Source organism: Trematomus bernacchii, unplaced genomic scaffold, assembly GCF_902827165.1.
Source record: "Trematomus bernacchii unplaced genomic scaffold, fTreBer1.1, whole genome shotgun sequence".
NCBI lineage: Eukaryota > Metazoa > Chordata > Actinopteri > Perciformes > Nototheniidae > Trematomus > Trematomus bernacchii.
This window is the reverse complement of record NW_022987869.1, coordinates 341,477-359,630: the sequence shown is the minus strand read 5'-3', so window position 1 is coordinate 359,630 and position 18,154 is coordinate 341,477. Positions and strand designations below refer to the sequence as shown.

The following is an 18,154-nucleotide window of genomic DNA, read 5'->3' as shown; positions in this document are numbered from 1 at the left end:
ATATCGCCATCGTAACCACAACCTCACACACTGGTACTGAATGTGCATCAAAGTCTTCCTACCGAGCCAAATATACCAAAAGATTTATGTAAACGACAGAAGAAGCGATCGAAATGTGTATTTCAGTCGAAGGCCACGCTCCCCACATCTGTGCCCCAGTTGATCGGGAAACCAGTTCATCCGGAACATCGGCACTTCACACATTGCATTACCCATAAGGAGCTGTGTCTTTAGTTGAAAGCCCAGTGGCGATCTGCTCATCTCTCATCGAAAAGAATATGCTACACAGGGGCGGACTGGCCATCTGTGTGTTCTGGAGAATCACAGAACGGACGGCCGTCATTATTATTATGCCGTTTAAACCAATTATTTAAATTTGTTTTAACCGCATCATGTAAGTTGCGCTGACACATACTGCTTCCCAGCAGCGAGGCTCCCCCATGGATGTATAATAAGAACTAGATACAGCGTGGGAGGCGGGTCCTCATTCATTCCTATGAGAGTTGCTCATTCGCGCATGATGATAAAATGGCCCAACTTTTGAGAGAGCGAAACGTCACAGATTACCCGGCATGCCTGAGAAACTTTAACCATGCCCCCCAAAATGCTCGTTCACATCAAGCACGTCCATTTGTGTACACGTAACAGCACCGCACATTCATGACAGCATGGTAATGGTTTGTTATTATGATGGATTTTATATTAACGAGGCGGCAGTTAGCAGCTATCGGCTAGCTAGTAATTATGCTAATTTACACATCAATCGTTATGTACTTTTATATTACGCTGTAACAGGATCTAGTGATATCCAAGCAACAGAGCTTCATTTAGCATGAAATAATTATTGCACTGTATATATATATATATGTATATGTATGTATATATACATATATATACATATACATATACATATATACATATACATATATATACATATACATATGTATATATATATATATGTATATATATGTATATATACATATATATATGTATATATATATATTTATCTGTATATATATGTATATATATACATATATATATATATATACAGTGCAATAAGGTTCTTAGTGCATCCATGGGTAAAGATAAACGCATGTACTAGTGCTGAACACGTAACATGAACGTGCCGGGCGGCGCGGTCCCGTGGGTTAGATGCGCGTTCATAATGCAGAGGGAAATAACTCTCAGAATAACGTTATTAGCACATTTTTACAACTTGAGGAACGAATGTTTTTAATAAGGGCTATACAAGTGTTCATACTGGGTAGTTTATTTAGTTTAAAAAAAATTATCCAACGATTTACAGACCACTCTTTCCCCATGTAAGTCAATGGGAAAAAGTGTTTCCGGGCCTGGCAACCGAACGGAAGTGTAGTACCGCCGTTTGGCCACCACGAATATTTTCATCTGAGTCCAGCGCACTTCCTGGGGGCTTGGGCTCCCCCCGCCCTCCTGTTGACAGTTCACCGTCGGCACACTGATCACACTTTTTTTTTTTTAAATGGCACTTCATATCAAATAGGTTGCCAACCCCTGGTTTAGCTGATCAAAAACTCAGTTTAACTTGGGGAATCTGCTAGGGAGACCATTAGACAAGGATTCAGTCTGTTAACAAATGTACTGAAGAGCAACCATAATTATAGAGAGAATTTTGTGTTTAAAAAAAAGAAGTTTATTTTTCACTCCGGTCTGCTGCTCAGCACTCCTGTCCGATAGATGGCGGTAATGCACCTATTCGTTGTTTGCCAACCGCCATTAAAGCTCATAGAAGAAGAAGGCGAAGACGAAGAAGACCCACTCGGCTGCTACATTGCACGCCGCAAAAGGCATCTTTATGATATATCCCACCATAACGTTAACGACACCGAAGTCTGAAAAACGGAGCATGCCTTTGCCCGTGCAAGTTTTTAACTTTCAGGTAAGTCTTAACCGTCGCTTTATTAATCATTTACAACCAGCCAGTCGTACTGGAGACTGAACATGATGGATCTTCATTGGCTATGGTGTAACCTTAGCTAGCTAAAGCTAAACAGTAAGCTACGTTCCAGTTCATGTTTAAATTCATCATTTAAGAGCACGCAATACCACCATCATCATGCGGGATGATGTGTATGCTTTATATGCAGAGATTAATTTAATAATAACCTTAATGTTAACATTTAAATGTATTGCTAACTTCCAGTGCATTCTAATATGACGCTCAGTTGAGAAACAAGAATAAATAATAACGTTGACATTATTTACTACTGTGGGCTAGTTTGAGGAATTAGCCTTACACTTCTGTAAAACGATAAACCATGTATGTATTTTGGTAAAACATTTGCGATTGAGTTTAGAACTACAGGCTTAATAGCCGACTGAAGGCCTCCATTGGCTTATAACATAATGACGAATTTAGCATTTTTGTTCACTTCACCAGCAAAACAACTAATAAAGCTAATCTGTAGTTAATTGAGCTGTTACTGATGTACACGTATCCTAGATTTGGTTCGTCAGCAAAGCAAAGCAAAACATAACAGACTGAAGAACAGTTTGTGTTTATCATTGTAGCCTGTAGCTAACGAAAGCTAGCATTGACAAGCCAACTTCCTGTTGTTAGCAGTTTGTCACATTAGCTTTAAGCTAGCTGTACAATGGGCGGCTGATGAAGCTTTAGCGCTCTATCAAGATTCAAGATATGTTACTGTCATGTGTACAGCATAACAGGCAGATGCACTGTACGAAGACATTCTTACACTCAGCTCTACACACTTAAATATTAAGAAACTATATACAAATATTATATAAGAACATTTTAAAATGTGAGCTGACATACATTAATAAAGAAAGAAAGATAAATAAGTTGTGTGCCATTCCTGTCCCAGGAATGCATGATGTGCTGCATAATACAAATACAGATATATAAACAGCAGGGTATGGTATATAAATATATGCATAGGAATACATATTGTAAAACAATATAGTGACAGAGTTAGTGCTCATGGTCATGACTAGGATATTGTGACAATTTCCTTTGAGGTGTCGCATAGAAAACATACAAATGCGTACAAATTAAATAGTTGGTTTGATGAGAAGAAACTTAATATTGATAAAAATGAAATGAATAATCCCTTGGAACCGTTTGACCAACTCAAAATGAACAAGTATCTTATGATAAATGATTAAGAAATTGATAGAGTATCTTAATTGTTATAACAGGGTTCCCGCGGGGTCTTAAAAAGTCTTAAAAAGTCTTAAATTTGATAATCTGAATTTAAGGCCTTAAAAAGGTCTTAAATATGACAAAAAAAATAAGAAAGGTCTTAAATATGATTTAGAAGGTCTTAAAAATGATGGGATTTGAAAGGTACTTCTGTGTTGCGATCGCGTCTAAAATGTGTTTTGGGGGACTTGTCCGGGCTGCAAAGTAACGGTAATAGCCTTTCAGTTCCCCCCAACAATTTGTATTGAAATAAATCAACATGGAACCAGTAATCACTAACTTTGTTTCCCCCGGCCCCTTAACGGAGAACACCCAGCTAGTAACCTAGCAACCAAGCTTCAGCTAGCGGCAGTCAGAAACTCATGTCTCTTCGAATCTACTTACAAATACATTTGGGGAAGTGTAAGTTCAACCGTATTTGGTTGGAAAACATCGAATTTAGTGCTTGGTTGAAACCAGTGGAGGGGAACGTGTTTGAAGCCCGCTGCACCTTTTGCAAAAGAAATTGGCGTTTGTTTGGCTAATATAGCGTTAGCTAGTGCAGCGTTAGCTAGTGCAGCAGCTCCCGCAACAACACCGTTGGACCTCCGGGCGACGTTTGGGTCTTCGACGTCAACCCTAAAAGCGGAGGTGCTGTAGTGTGTATACGCTAAATACCGTAGCTAAACACCAATCATACAACAGCAACGATGAAAGATTGTAGCCAAGGCAGCAGAGCTCTGAATATAGCTCTTGTTACTCTCTCTCTCTCTCTCTCTCTCACACACACACACACACACACACACACACACACACACACACACACACACACACACACACACACACACACACACACACACACACACACACACACACACACACACACACACACACACACACACACACACACACGGGCTGCTCGATTATGGCAAAAATCATAATCACGATTATTGTGGTCAATAATTGATATCACGATTATTAAATAACATTATTCATTGACTTTGAAAACATCCATTTATTGAACTTTAAAACAAATAATAATTTGAACAGTATCTTTTTAACTGTTGATTACCCTGAACGTATAATTCAACTGAAAAACCAATACAAAAATAAATTAAATAAATGATATATTTAAATAAATAATATCAAAATAATAAATACCAATAAACAAGATCAACAAATATTTTGGAGCGCACTTCCACAAGCTACTAAACATATATAAATATGATAAATAAAAATAAATTAGACTAAAATTAATTAGATCAAATATGTTGTAGTGCACTGTCATAACCTAGCAAAGCTAAATAATAGTTTTTTTCGATTATGTTGTTTTTGTAATTGTGGCAGGCCACGATTAAGGCGATTCAAATACGATTAATTGCACAGCCCTAACACACACAAGCACACACAGAGACACATACACACTTTTTGGCTAACACAGTTCTGTACTGTTATGCTGTTATGTTCAGTCATTGTTCTTATGTTGAACATGAATACATTTGATTTGTAAGTAATTATGGGACGTATTTCTTCTTTCATAGCCATTTTCCTTCATACTTTCTTGCCGTGAAATAGGTCTTAAATTCTATTCGAAGTGGTCTTAAAAAGGTCTTAAAAAGTCTTAAATTTGAGTTGGCGAAACCTGCAGGAACCCTGTATAATAGACGATACTATATACTGTACAACATATTGTGGGGACATATAGATACAAATATATAATATTCATCCCATAAGAATTGTAAATAAAATCATGTACAAAGAGCTTACAAACACACTCTTTATAAAATTAAAGGCAATAACATTTGCTTGACTTCAATTCAGTTTGAACCATGTGATCGTGATCATCATCAAAGCACAATAAAACAATGCATAACAGTATCCAAAAGCTGATGTCTGAAAGGAATGTGTGTGTTCAAGGATCAATTAGTTAGGACTACTGCAACATTTCATCATGTTACACGTGTGAACGTGTTAATGTAGTTAATGACTGCAGGGAGGAAAATGAGATGTATAACATGTATTAAGTTTAAAGAAACGTTTAAATACAATTTATTGAATGGGCATGAGATGGATGAACTGTCGAAGTAAGACAGGGTTTTTTATATTATGAATGTTTTTATTTGTAATAGCGTTTTCTGTTTGATTTGGTTCAGTTGTGATGGTGAATGTTTTTATTTATTGAAAATATCAAAAAAGGGGTAGGATTTGATGAGTATTCACTTGTTAGACACAAAATACATAAAATGATGTTGTTTATTCAGAGTTTGTTGTAGGCTATATGTTTGCTGGGTGTCATTCTTTAGTTTTCCTGCTTATGTATATATAAACATTATAATATACTAGTCAAATCTAAATCTAAACCATAAACTTCCGTCAAGAAATGTGGCTTTGCAGAGGTAGCATTTACAGTGGAGGAAATAAGTATTTGATCCCCTGCAGATATTGTAAGTTTACCCACTAAATTAACAGTCTGTACTTTTAATGGTAGGTTTATACTAACAGTGAGAGTAAGAATATCAAAAAGAAAATCCAGAAATTGACATTATATAAAAGATAAAAATTGATTTGCATTTAACTGGGAAATAAGTATTTGATCCCCTTGCAGAACATGTGTTAGTTCTTGGTGGAGAAACCCTTGTTGGACACACAGAGGTCAGACACTTCTTGTAGCTGGTCTCCAGGTTTGTGCACATCTCAGGAAGAATGTTGGTCCACTCCTCTCTGAAGATCCTCTCCAAATCCTGAAGGTTTTGAGGCTGATGCTTGGCATCTGGAAGCTTCAGCTCCCTCCACAGATGTTCTATGGGATTAAGGTCCGGAGACTGGCTAGGCCCCTCCCTCACCTCAATGTGCTTCTTCTTTAGCCTCTCCTGTGTTGTCTTGGCCGTATGTTCAGGGTCATTGTCCTGCTGGAAGACCCCTCCATGACCCATTTTCAGTGTCCTGGCTGAGGGAAGGAGGCTATCGGCCTCGATGCTGGGAAGTCGTCCAGTCCCCTTAGCAGAGAAACACAGGGCGAGATCTTGTGTGGAGCCCCAGACCGAGGGCCATTGATGCCCATTTTCTTTTTCTTCCATTTTCAAATAATGGCACCAACAGTTGTCTCCTTCTCACCAAGCTGCTTTCTGATGGTCTTGTAGCCAATCCCAGCCTGGTGCAGGTCTACAGTCTTGTCCCTGAGGTCCTTAGACAGCTCTTTAGTCTTGTCCACAGTGGATAGGTTGGAATCTGATTGGTTGATTCTGTGGACAGGTGTCTTTTATACAGGTAACAAAGTTGATATTAGGAGTACTTTTTTTTAAAGGAAAGGGACTTATGTAACCGGTCTGTGGGAGCCAGAATTTGTGTTGGTTGCAAGAGCCGCTTTCACACCAAGTACTTTGCAGTACTTAGTTCCCAGTACTTAGTCCCGCCGAACTCTTTAGTCCCGGAACTGTCCTAGTAGATCGCGTTCACACCGGAATAAGTCCCTGAGGGAGGATTACGCAAATGAAGCCGCTGACGTCACTTCTTCTGCTTTGGGTTTACTGGCAGGCCGCAAACAATTTCACGGCGTATACTGCCTCCCGGAGTCCCCCGGAGTTGGGTGCTGGCTTCAGTAGAAGCTGCTGGGACTCCCAGCAGCTTCTACTGAAGCCTTCCGAGTAAATCGCCAGAAGCGCCGACACCACCTCATCACTCCACCGCTCCCATGTTTTCTTGTGTGTTGCCATAAGTTAGTCTCTCTCCGTTGGTGCGCTGGGCTAATGCTAATAATGCTAATGCGAGCAAATAAAATGGCGGCTTCACAAAACTTTTCGGAGTTTTACGGGGCGTGGTTTGCAATTCGCCCAGCCAATCAGAAATTGGAACCTTTTCCTCCCCAGGAAAGTACCACCTCTCTAGTAGGGACTATCTGGGGGTGAAAAGGTTTCCATGAACTAAGTTCTAGTTCCAGTTCTTTTTGGTGTGAAACCAAAATCCCAAGAACTATCGGCCTAGTTCTTGGGAAAAGTACTCCGGTGTGAAAGCGCCTAAGGGGATCAAATACTTATTTTCACAGTTAAATGCAAATCAATTTTTATCTTTTATATAATGTCAAATACTTATTTCCTCCACTGTATTTAATATTAATAACTAACATTGTCTTAAAAAGCCATCAAAACCATTATAACATGCCTTGCTTGTTGCCAACCAGACGTCCTGTGTAGAACAGGGAGGCTAAAGAGATCTGTTGTGAAAAACTGTTGAAATCAGTACAAATATTTTATATCCATTGTGAAATTATTTCTCACACCACCATTCTCCAATGTATTGACAGCTATTATTACCAAACAAGCTCTTGAAGCAGTTTTATAGTTGTACTTAATTATTTGGAGCACTCATCTAAAACTGACTTGAAGTTTCTATTAGCTTTTAAATCTTTGAAACATTTTATATTTAATCCTAGTATTATTTGGAATTATTTTTATATATAATGTGGATTGTGTGTTGTATTGTGATATGTGCTAACCTCTGCTGTGTTCCTCAGGGGTCTGTGGAACCCATGCAGATAGACGCCGATCCCCAGGATGACCAGCAGAATGCTCCGGACACCAACTACATTGTGGAGAACCCAACACTGGTACTGATCTGAAACACTTTTATTTAAAGGGGACCTATCATGCAAAATGCACTTTTGTACGTCTTTTATACATGAATATGTGTCCCCGGTGTTCCAGGGAACTCACCAAGTGTCAGAAAACACAACCCTCTCTATTTTCCTCCATACCCAAATCTCTAAAAAAGGGGCTGCAACGGATCTGATAAAAACTGATCCAGATTTGAACACTGTCCTGACGTCAGGACGGTGGCGCTACGGCTATTGGGCCAACTCCACCAATCAGGAGGAGACAGCCACGGCCATTGCCGTTCGAAAGCGCTGGAGACGCTGTAGTACATATGCCAGGCCTGTAGGTGGTGCTGTTCTCACAGAATCAACCCTTGCTAAAACAGAGCTAAAAAATGTCAAATTGAGCAAAATGAGGCATGGCTAAAATGCATGATCTGTTTGGTATTTTGAAAAAAAAAAAGTATAAATATGCCTTATATAGGTATGGTCCTACACTATATTATTCAAATATAGCATGATAGGTCCACTTTAAATACTCTTATGGCGCGTTTCCACTACAGCCCGCAGCCCGGTTTAAGAGAGCTGTGACTTCAGCGGCCCGTCTTTGGTTGCGTTTCCACTTGGCCTAGTACCGGCCGGCGGGTCCTAATTCACAGTTTTTCTGGCCTCATAAAATCGTGGGGCCAGGGCCAGAGGCAACGAGGCTGAGTCGGGCTGAGTATGCTAAACTAGAGAGAGCGTCGCTGGCAAGGGGGCTACAACTACAACAAGATGGACATATTTGACCGTGATTTAATTGTAATACACGTTTCAAAATGATGCCGAAGTAACAACATACTGATACCGGTTAGTAAAAACCATGAATTAATGCTTTGTCAAGTCTGCAGACAGACGGCAGGGGAAAAACCTTTTAAAATGCTTGTTTTCTAAATGGAGATTGGCTAAGCTAACGCAGTATATGCCCCGACCGTCCACACTCACAACAACGGCCTATACAGACATAAATAAAGCAGCGACTGTATTCACCATGACACAGGCAGTCTGTGGTGTGTACTTGTTTAACTGTTGTCTAGTTTCTGAACATATATGAGGAGCTGTGAGCTCTGAGTGCTAACAGCTAACAGCTGTGTTGTTTTTCTGGGGTCCTCTGAAGATCACGTCACGGCTCCGCCTACACTGCGTTACTATAGATACTGCCCCAGTTCCTAAACTGTAATGGAAATGCGCCATAAAGTGAGCCAGTCCTAACGAGGCCCAGCCATACCGAGCGGGGCCGAGCGAGGCCGTGTAGTGGAAACGCGACATTAGAGTCTGGGACCCTTCACACTTGAGCCTACAATTCTGGTACCTGGAATGTTAATACTGGAACCAAAAGGGCTCTGTACTGTAAAGAACATTTGTTTAAAAAAGTTTTCCAACCTTCTCAATTTCAACATTATTTATTGAGAACATTTTGTTATCAATTTAGAATATTGAATCACCGATATATCGGCCATTGTTAGCCCTTTTTTCTCTCAAAGGCACATCAGCAAATTAGGTGAAATGCGCCAATGGCGGTAACCAATGTTTATTTGTTTTGCTGTTCCATGTGACTAAGTACTGTTGGAGAGGTTTTGTCATTTTTTTATTTATTAATGATCATGACCTTGTTTAAGATCTTTCCCCTGTCACTCCCTGTGTAGGACCTGGAGCAGTATGCCACCAGCTACAGTGGGTTGATGCGCATCGAGAGGCTTCAGTTCATCGCTGAGCACTGCCCTCAGCTGAGAGTGGAGGCCCTGAAGATGGCCCTCACCTTCGTCCAGAGGACCTTCAATGTGGACACCTATGAAGAGATCCACCGCAAACTCACAGAGGCCACTAGGTATTTCAGTCATTGATCCTCCTCTGATCCAGACCAATGTTTTTGAAGAGGGCCCTTTTTTTAATGAGTGCAATCCTGATTTAAAATCAGACCATGTGAGCAGCCTAACAGTGTTCTCTTACCACATAGATTGTGGTAGTTACTTTTCACAAACCCACACTCTTTTAAACCAAAATTAACTTTATTGTATATTTTGTTCCCCTGTAGGGAGGTGCAGGGTGTGCCTGACACAGTCCCTGAGGGTGGGGTTGTCCCTCCCCCCCTGGACTCTGCCTGGGCTGAGTCCACCAGGAAGAAGGCTCTGCTCAAACTGGAGAAACTGGACACTGATCTGAAGAACTACAAGGGAAACTCCATTAAAGAGAGCATCAGGTACAAGGCACAAGGAATGATTTTAACATCAATATTAAGGGCAGAACATTTTTTGAGTAACAAATTGCAATTATTTTGAATGCTTTCCAACTGCCATATGGTTCCATAATACTTGATTCAGATATGTGGCCTTCACCAAATATTGTGCTAACTGCGCTTTGGATATCGCACTAGTCCATACTATGACAAATGAATAATGTAGCCCTATCAATATTCTTACCAGTTTTTCTAGTATGGTCATATCAAAAAGCTTAGATACACTTATTCTTATTCCTCTTGGTCTTTTTCCCTTAATCTCCCACCTATATCTGCATCTAACCTGGCTTCTGTTATCTCACACACACACACACACACACACACACACACACACACACACACACACACACACACACACACACACACACACAGGAGAGGCCATGATGACCTGGGGGATCATTACCTGGACTGTGGAGACCTCAGTAATGCCCTGAAGTGCTACTCCAGAGCCAGAGACTACTGCACCAGTGCCAAGCATGTCATTAACATGTGTCTAAATGTCATCAAGGTACATGCATACACATCATCTGGCAGTAACCATGGTAATAGCCAGTATTCTAAGTTATTGATGCTTGCGATACTTCACTGGTTCAATATGAATATATTCTGTACCCTTGTCTCTATGTACTGCCGTTTTGTGGAGTATTAAGCACGCTAAACCTGGGTTTCAGGTTCAAGTCTTAATGCTTTCTGCCACATAACAAGAAAGCAGTGTGGGGTGGAAACCACTAGTACCCCTTTCCCACGAAAGCGGTTCCGGTTCAGAGCTAGTGCCTGATTAAGAATCAGTTCTTGCCGTTTCCACCACAACGGGGCCGGCTCTTGGCCCCGAAAACCGGTTCATAGTTGGCACCACTTGTTTTCTCGTCAAGAACCAAATCAATACATGGGCTACACAGGTTGCCATGTCAGAATATCATCAGTAATATCATAAGGAAAAATATGCCGTGAAAATATGCCTGTAGAAAACCCTTTTTACAACAATATGATGGCAACAAACAGTCAAGATAGTCAGATGAGCTTCAGTTGCTATGCTAACATCACACATCCAATACCAGAGAAACTGTATTAACGCTGTTGTGATGCCAAACATTGTCCATTCAGACCGAAACACATCCACTTATGGAGTTACTGCTTTCCAGCGGCCGCTGCCGTCACTCACCGGCTGAACACTGGTGGACGAACAGCTTATCACTCCAGTGGTATGAACCACATTGGTAAACAATGAAGCACTGCACTCTGGGAAAGAGTATAACATTGGAGAAGTCGTTCTTTAATTTAATCTGGCTTCTAAATTTAAAGCAACATAAGCATCGGCCCGACAGTCCGCCATTGTTGTTGTTGAGAGCGTATGTGCTGAAAATCAGAAACAATGATGTCATAACGTCGCTCCAGTCGGACTCTGGGCGGTGGAAACAGAACTGGGGCCAAAAAGGAGAACCGGTTTGAAACCAGAAGAGCCCTAACACGGAGCTGGAACTGGTTTGGTGGGAAAGGTGTATTGGAGCAGTTTCAACAATTAGACTACAGAAACAAAGATGGACTAAACCCTGTCCTCGCTGCCCACAGGTTAGTGTCTACCTCCAGAACTGGTCCCATGTTCTGAGCTACGTCAACAAAGCAGAATCCACGCCAGAGATAGCAGAGGTGAGCCCTCACACAGCACATTCCGGGACGGTGTTTAATGTGAAACTCACACAAACATTCATTTTGAGAAACAGCAAGCCCTTCTTTGTTACCCAAAGTTCCTCACTGTGATGTCACCTGTTTGTATCTGTCTCTGTTTCTTTTAGCAAAGAGGAGAGCGAGATAGCCAAAATCAAGCGGTCCTCACCAAATTAAAGTGTGCTGCAGGTAAGACAGCATTGTACAATCTTAGTAAGTAGTTGTTTCAGAGGATATAGAGGGGTCGAGTGATGTCATATTTTTCTAGGACAACCCAAGAGTTAGTATCACAAGGGCTCCCTGAAATAGAATCAATGAGATGTTTCCATTAGATTTCAGAATATTGCAGAAAATACTAATTTGGGCAAAACCATGTTTATGATACTTACACATTTGATTCAGAAAGGCAAGTTTATTTATACTGCACCTTTCAACACAAGGCAATTCAAAGTGCTTTACAAAAATGAAATAGATTAAGAGCATTTAGAAATAGTGCAGCGGAAACACAACACAATTGGCATTTAAAAACAGTCATTAAAAAGCAAACATAATCAAATATACATAAAACAAGCTAGTATAGAATGATACAGCTAAAATACATGAATAAAAGTTGCAGTGTAATATATGAGTAGTCCAATAAATGTCTTCAGCCTGGATTTAAAAGTAGTAAGAGTTGCAGCAGACCTGCATGATTCTGGTAGTTTGTTCCAGATGTTTGGAGCATAATAACTGAACGCTGCTTCTCCATGTTTAGTTCTGACTCAGTGGCAGAAAGCAGAGCCGTGCTTCCTAAAAATAAAAGCGCAAATGAATCGCCAGAAATAAAATGCTAACATTAGTATGTAAAGGAACTACATACTGTAACTACATCATGTAGTCACTTGTTTGCCACCACTGTTTTTATGACATGTAGAATTTTCAGACATTCACCAGAGATATTTACTGATGTATTTTATGTTGTAAAACAACTTCAAAATCTCTTCAGCTTGCGGCATCTAACAAAAACAGGTTCAACAGGCTGTTGTCTTCAGGACAAGGGAACAGGGAGGTCCTGCACCGCTCTACAGTAGTTATCTAACCTTGTTTATTGTTTCAAGGACTGGCAGAGTTGGCCTCTCGAAAATATAAACCAGCTGCCAAGTGCTTCCTGCAGGCTTCCTTTGACCACTGTGACTGTCCTGAGGTGAGTGATGTAAGCCAATGAACTCTCCACTAGATCCACTAAAGCAACTTCATCCATTGGATCCAAAATATCCAGTGTTCTCTGCAATAACACCTTCCGAAGGCCAACAGAAGCTGATGTCATGCTTCAGCAATCTCTCAAGTCCAAATGATGGATATGATCCACTAACATGCATGTGCAGAAGGGTTCCTTCATCCATCATCTGCGTAAGCAGACATTACTCAGATATTTCTTAACTGGCATATAGTTGCTATGTTAATGATCCTAATACCAAATTTAGAACTTTTTTGACAAAAGCTTTGCAGAAAGAAAAAAGGAGAACTTTTGATGATTGAATAGTGAATGGAGATCTACCCTGCTTTACAGGAACGCTGTTGCTGCTAATATCATTTCACAGTGATCTGTAGACTTCAGCTCCCGTCTTGTTATTTAACCTGGTTTTGCTAATAACTCAGTTCGACATTCTGGATACTTCCTTTTACTTCATATTAAAGACACTTCTGTCTTCTTCTCTTTGAAGTTGCTTGTTTGTTTCTTCCAGTAAGTAGCTCTGGGCTCCATGCTAGCTCCAACAGCTTGACTGAGTCACAGCAGGGTAGAACATAGCTTAGGGTCAATCGTGTTATGAATAGAATACTTGGGAAATAGTATTTAGATTCTTCTTACTTGGACTGCTGCCTCACACCATCCACGGCTGTAGGTTAAAATCACTATTACGATATCTACATCAAAACCCTAAACTGTAAATGGTGTGTGTGTTCCTGCAGCTCCTGTCCCCCAGTAATGTAGCTGTGTACGGAGGCATGTGTGCTTTGGCCACATTTGACAGACAGGAGCTCCAGCGTAACGTCATCTCCAGCAGGTAGGTGGTGTTTTATTAACCATAACTGAAAATGTCTTGGTACATTTTATTAAATTAAATCTAATCTAATATTTTGTTCGTCCTCAGCTCCTTTAAGTTATTTCTAGAGTTGGAACCTCAGATCCGGGACATCATCTTCAAGTTCTATGAGTCCAAGTACGCATCCTGTCTCAAGCTGCTGGACGAAATGAAGGTGAGCAGGAAACTAAGCTGAGGCGTCACACAGTGAAGCGGTGATGATGTAATAATTGTGATGATTTTTTAGTTGATGTGTTGGGTTGAGTGACTTTGGTGTGTGTGTGTGTGTGTGTGTCCCCCCCCAGGATAACCTCCTTTTGGACATGTACCTGGCCCCACATGTCAAGACACTGTACAGCCAGATCAGGAACAGGGCCCTTATTCAGGTGAGACATCAACATCAGGAAAAAATAAATTTGTATCACTTTGCTGAGAAGAAAAGTATTTATAAAAATAAATACTAGATCTGTGTGGAGTGATGAGTATACTGTGACCTTCCTCACAATATATACACCAAACAAAAAGGAAAGTCACAATGTCATAATGTTCCAAATTTGAATGTCACATCATTGTGTCCCCTGGACTGCACTGTTAGTTCAGTGTCTGGAGCTCTCCAGGGTGCTGAAACACTCAACTACGTTGCAGGGGGGTGTATGATCTGGGAACTGCTCAGAAACCTCCTTTATTGTCAATATATGCTTTTTCCCTGTGTACGTTTTTCAATAATCTTAGATTTTGGCCAACTTTGACCCACAGCAAGCAAAGAATAGATCAAAACGAAACAAACCAATAAAAGTACTTAACAAACCCAAAATAAATTGTATATAAAACATACTGTATACATATAATAAAGGCTAGATGCAAATGAAACCAGGGTGCAATAAAAGTTTGTTTTAAGCTTACACAGAAAACAAGACACTGACAGCTTCAAAAGCTCTGTTCAGCTAAATCAAATAAAAATAAGAACAAGTACCATCTAATAGTATAATGACAGACATGTGACAGTTATGTTTGTTCAGTATTTCAGCCCCTACGTGTCAGCTGACATGACTAAGATGGCGCAGGCCTTCAACACCACAGTAGCCGCTCTGGAGGACGAGCTCACTCAGCTCATACTGGAGGGGCTCATCAACGCACGCATCGACTCCCACAGCAAGGTGACACACTTGTACAATTATATGTTGACCAGTTAGTCATTTTCCATATGAAACATCACTGACTGGTACTGTCTGATAGATCCTGTATGCGAGGGATGTGGACCAGAGGAGCACCACCTTTGAGAAGTCGATCCACATGGGCAAAGAGTTCCAGAGACGAGCCAAAGCCATGATCCTCCGAGCGGCCGTGCTCCGCAACCAGATCCACGTCAAGGTACAAACATCTCTACATCACATAACGTCTACGTTAATGTTAACACACTATGACATGCAAAAAGCTTAATGTGATTATTGTAGCTAAGGTTAGTTGGCTAACAACATTAGCATAGCTAGCTAACTTAAGCAAACTCATGTAGGCAAATGATTGGCTGCTTGATGTTTTGCAACTTCATTTTATAAGTTACAGTTGTATCACAATATGTAGGTTGCATTGTTGACTGATGTAATGGATGGAAGTGGCTTATCCTAAAAAATGAATGCATGCTGTTGTATCCTGATGTTCAGCTCTGGCGTAGGAGTGCGGGGGGTTGGGTTATCTTCCCATCAAGTTCCTCCTTACACAGCTACATCAGTGTACTGCTGTAATTCAGTATTGCACTCTCATGAGAGACAGATGAAGAAAGACAGGCAGCTGATCCTCACCGTAATATTTATTGATTATTTTAGATGAAACTCTGGGACATTAAACGGAGAGCATGTTAACTTAACTGGTGTTGTGTCTCCTCCTCAGTCCCCCCCCAGAGAAGGCAGCCAGGGAGAATTGACACCTGCCAACAGCCAGACCAGGATGAGCACCAACATGTGAGGAGGGGAGGCTCACCCACCCATTCATCCACACCAACCCCCAGCCCCGCCCACTTCCTGTTTCTCTGCTGAAGACACAATATAAAGACTTGAATGTTCTGAAAGGATCTCTGATATCCTGTCAGCTGATCAATCCTCTGTCCGGCTGCTCATCTGGAGGTCTGGACAAGAGGAAAGTGTGTTTTGATGAAAGCTCAGCACGTACGCTGTGTGTGACTGTAGGAGATGCTCTGCTTACACATAAACAGGAACATGGTTTTCAAATAAAAACACTTCCCAAACCATACACTCACTGTTTTTATTATAATAAGCTCTGTTGTCACGTGAAACTTTATCTGTATAACACATTTAAACATTGACCAAGGTGCTGAGAATACAAAGCAAACTATAAAGAAAATAATAAACTAATATATAACATGATTAACATTATAGTAAAATAATTACAGCACAACATATAATTAAGACCAGGAAGGTTTCCCATTTCTCTAATTCCCCTCCTCGACTCCTATCCTCATGTCTTAGGCCCCGCTCAGACGGGACCGTTTGCGTTTATGCACAGTATGCGTATTCAAAAAAGTCTTCCGTTCACATGCATTTGTTTCATTTAACGTGTCTGTTCAAACGAGGCCGCTGGAAACGCTGTAGTACATATGCCGGGACTGTAAGTGGCGCTGTAACTTACGCCAAAATACACCAAAAGCAGCGAAGAAGAGCAGCCCCAGCAGCCCCCGCCGCAATGTTGCCATGGCTACCCTTCTGTTCATGCCCCGCCGTGTATTTAGCAACATGTAGTTCATGTAATTCTCCATGTCCACTTGTTGCTGATGGTTGTGGTAGAGGAGCTGTAGATTTTTGCACTAATATCTGTAGCATGGTCAGTAGCAGTAGCACTAGCAGTAGCTACTGACAGGTGTGTGTGGCGATTGCTGGTATTCAGCGGGATATAGTCATTTCCTCAGCATATGGATAAATGCTACGGGGAAGTTAACTGAAAGAAACCGAATCTGTGGATATTGCATCGACCGACCAAGAAGCACGTCTCCGTGGAGAGGACTCGCTCAGAGAGATATTCTCTACAAACACCGGGTGAGATCCTCCTTTGTCAATATAATGGATCAATGCATGAAATCTGACTGTTTATTTTGTTTAAGGAGTATATTGGGCGTTAACTATTCTGGTTTGCCTTTTATAATATTATTTCATTCAAGAACCCCTTGTGCGTTTAATTAACACAGCTATTTTTGATAGTTGCTACAGCAGTGAGCAGGAGAGGTGCTATTTTTTTTTTTTTTTCGCTATTTTTTTCAGGAAATATTCGTATAGAGGTGATTACACGGACTCGGTTGACCCCCCAGAGCGTTTCGTTTGCAAATCTATCCACCTTGGGACCCGTTATCGTTTGTGGGGTCAGTTTCTATCGGCCTCGTGTAAATAATAGGGCTATACGCACGAGAAACTATGCAGATACAAGCAGTTTTCTCCTCGTGTAAACGGCGCCTTAGTCCCGCCCACAGGAGATGCGAGCGGAGGAGCCGAGGAGGGGAACCGAGGAGAGAGGAGGGGAAGCAGCAGGCGGTTAGAGAAATGAGAACTCCTCTCCTCTGAGCGGTCATTTTAAAGAGACGTCCATTAATGATGACAGGAGGCACAGCAGCCCTCTGTCTGATGGACAGATGTGTTCATGACCACTTATATATTTACTTTTAATTCATTCACAGTGCGGTATAATGAGACAATAACAGGCTACAGATGCGGACATACACACACACACATATTTATATATATTTATATAAATATAAATACAATTTCAGAATCAAACGAGTATGAGAGCAGCACGTAACACGGTGGAGATGAGGTGTCGGCGTTCTGGCGATTTACTCGGAAGGCTTCAGTAGAAGCTGCTGGGAGTCCCAGCAGCTTCTACTGAAGCCAGTCCCCAACTCCGGAGACTTCCGGCCGGGGACTCCGGGTGGCAGTATACACCGTGAAGTTGTTTGAGGCCTGCCAGTAAACCCAAAGCAGAAGAAGAAGAAGTGACGTCAGCGGCTCATTTGCCTAATCCTCCCCAGGGACTTATTCCGGTGTGAACGCGATCTGTACTTAGTTCATGAGAACTAAAGAGTTCTCATGAACTAAGTTCTGATGAACCTTTGTGGGAAAAGTACTGCGGTGTGAATGCGCCTATAGATTTATTGTTTACAAACAAAGCTGACAGAATAGTTAAAACCTACAACTTCCTGACTGGTCTTTCTGACCATAATCTTGTTCTTTTTGCCAGGAAACTCACCAAAAAAAGGTTCATGGCCACAGCTAAAACCCCTGCCTTGGGTTCTCGCTTCATCCCCAAAAACCTGCAACAACGTTTTATGGATGCAGTGAAAATGAATGATTGGGGGGACATTCTGTCCTCTGAAGATATTG

General features: G+C 41.1%; 1 protein-coding gene across 2 annotated transcripts; it reads left to right on the top strand.

Moving 5' to 3' along the window:
• The first annotated feature begins 1,720 nt into the window (after window positions 1–1,720).
• gps1 (G protein pathway suppressor 1) lies at window positions 1,721–16,019 on the top strand. 2 transcript variants are annotated; one of them, XM_034113676.1, is made up of 14 exons: window positions 1,721–1,918; window positions 7,692–7,784; window positions 9,455–9,636; window positions 9,844–10,008; window positions 10,417–10,552; window positions 11,614–11,691; window positions 11,838–11,898; window positions 12,807–12,892; window positions 13,660–13,754; window positions 13,842–13,947; window positions 14,078–14,158; window positions 14,792–14,929; window positions 15,009–15,143; window positions 15,660–16,019. In XM_034113676.1, exons 1-14 carry the CDS (start codon window positions 1,835–1,837, stop codon window positions 15,732–15,734), a joined length of 1,515 nt encoding a protein of 504 aa, XP_033969567.1. In that variant the 5' UTR covers window positions 1,721–1,834; the 3' UTR covers window positions 15,735–16,019. The 2 variants fall into 2 exon arrangements, with proteins under 2 accessions (XP_033969567.1, XP_033969566.1); XM_034113675.1 differs by having other exon boundaries at window positions 12,807–12,901.
• The last annotated feature ends 2,135 nt before the right edge of the window (window positions 16,020–18,154 follow it).